Genomic DNA, 2,160 nt, shown 5'->3' on the forward strand with positions numbered 1-2,160 from the left:
TGACCAGTTAGTCGATGTCATGGCAGGACATGCACTGCTGAGTTTCATGGATGCGTACTCTGGTTATAATCAAATTCCCATATACGGGCCTGACCAAGAGCACACCTCTTTTATTATTGATAGAGGGCTCTATTGCTATATTGGGATGTCGTTTGGTCTGATTAACGTTGGGGCCACTTATCAAAGATTGGTAAACAAAATGTTTAAGAGGCAGATCGGGAAGATCGGTGAAATCCACACATGTTCTCCACTTATCAAAGATTGGTAAACAAAATGTTTAAGAGGCAGATTGGTAAACAAAATGATTAACGATGGAGGTGTATGTAGACGATATGCTTGTAAAATCTAAGAGGGCGGAAGACCACATAGCAGACTTAGCTGAGATGTTCCATATTTTGAGAAAATACAGGATGAAGCTGAATCCTCAGAAGTGTGTATTTGGCATGGAATCAGGAAAATTCTTGGGATTCATGGTTAATCACCGAGGGATTGAGGCGAACCCGACAAAAATCAAGGTTCTGTTGGACATGAAATCTCCCACCAACGTTAAGCAAGTACAAAGCCTGATGGGAAGGATTGCGGTTTTAAATCGATTTATCTCAAAGTCTTCGGATAAATGCAAGGAATTCTTTAAGGCAATTAAATGGATGGGGAAGGATTTCGTGTGGACCTCGGATTGTAAAGAGGCTTTTCTGAAAATCAAGGAGCAGTTGAGAAATCCTCCTATGTTGGCCAAGCCAGAAGATGGGGAAACGTTGATTCTTTACTTGGCAGTCTCAGAATACTCCGTCAGCGCGGTGTTGGTAAAAGAGGAAGGGAGTCACCAATCGCCCGTGTACTACGTGAGCAAAATGTTGCTAGACGCAGAGACTAGATATACCAGCATGGAGAAATTGGCGTATGCCCTTATCCTTGCGGCACGAAAGTTAAGGCCGTACTTCCAAGCTCACCGAATAGAGGTTCACACCGCTTATCCTCTCCGACATATTTTACAGAAACCGGAAACATCGGGAAGAATGTTAAAGTGGGCGATAGAGCCGGAACAATTCGATTTGGAATATTGCCCTCGTACAGCAATCAAGGGACAAACGTTGGCTGATTTCATACTTGAGTTTGACTCTGAAGTAGACAATAAGGCTATAGTGCTGGCATAACCTTCTTCACAAAGAAATCCTCCCGTTGACATGGGAGAAGAGTTCCCACACCCTTGGTGGATCTTGCATGTTGATGGAGCTGTAAATAATAATGGAGCAGGCGCCAGGATTTTTGATCACTCCGAAAGGGCATCATTTGATAAGTGTCATCCACTTCAAATTTTACGTCACTAACAACGATGCTGAGTATGAAGCATTAATCAATGGTTTGAAAATAGCTCTGAAAGTGGGGGTGGTGAACTTGATAGCCCGTAGTGACTCAGAGTTAGTGGTAAACCAAGTCAACGGAGGTTTCCAAGCCCGAGGACCTCAGACAGAGTTATATATGAGATGTGTGCAGTGTCTACTGAAAAGGTTTGGAAGCGCCAGGCTAGAAAATGTACCGAGGGAAGAAAATAGCAATGCAGATGCCTTGGCAAAGATGGGGTCGCAAATGGACAACGTCCAACTTGGGAAAATCCCTTTGGGGATCCAAGAAATCCTGAGTATTCCAGAAGTAGGGGTGTTCCAGACACAGGAGATCCCACAAGAAAATTGGATGACCCCCATTCATAACTATATTCGAATGGGAGCTTTGCCAGAAGATAAGTTACAAGCTCGACGCCTTCGCTACCAAGCTGCGAAGTACGTTGAGTATGATAGGGTGTTGTATAAGAGAGGTTTTAATCAACCACTGTTACGTTGTGTGGACCTGGAAGAAGGAAATTATATCCTTAGGGAAGTACACGAAGGTATTTGTGGAAATCACTCGGGGGTGGTTTGTTGGCATTGAAGGTCCTCAAGCAAGGATATTATTAGCCAACCATGAAAGAAGATGCCTTCAAGTTCATTAGGGCATGTGATCGATGCCATTGATTTTCTAATTATTCCAATGCCCCGACAACGTCTATCACTTCCCTGGCAAGTCCTTGGCCTTTTGCCATGTGGGGCATCGATCTTATTGGAGAATTGCCTAAGGCCAAGGGGGTGTGAAGTATGTTGTGGTGGCTGTTGATTATTTTACAAA

The 2,160-nt window shown here is 43.8% G+C and overlaps 1 protein-coding gene across 1 annotated transcript; it reads left to right on the forward strand.

Moving 5' to 3' along the window:
- Nucleotides 1–1,245: 1,245 nt before the first annotated feature.
- Nucleotides 1,246–1,926, forward strand: LOC141690970 (uncharacterized). Its single transcript, XM_074495721.1, has one exon. The coding sequence runs from the start codon at nucleotides 1,246–1,248 to the stop codon at nucleotides 1,924–1,926; it is 681 nt and encodes a 226-aa protein (XP_074351822.1).
- The last annotated feature ends 234 nt before the right edge of the window (nucleotides 1,927–2,160 follow it).

This window comes from Apium graveolens, chromosome 10, assembly GCF_009905375.1.
Source record: "Apium graveolens cultivar Ventura chromosome 10, ASM990537v1, whole genome shotgun sequence".
NCBI classification, from domain to species: Eukaryota; Viridiplantae; Streptophyta; class Magnoliopsida; order Apiales; family Apiaceae; genus Apium; species Apium graveolens.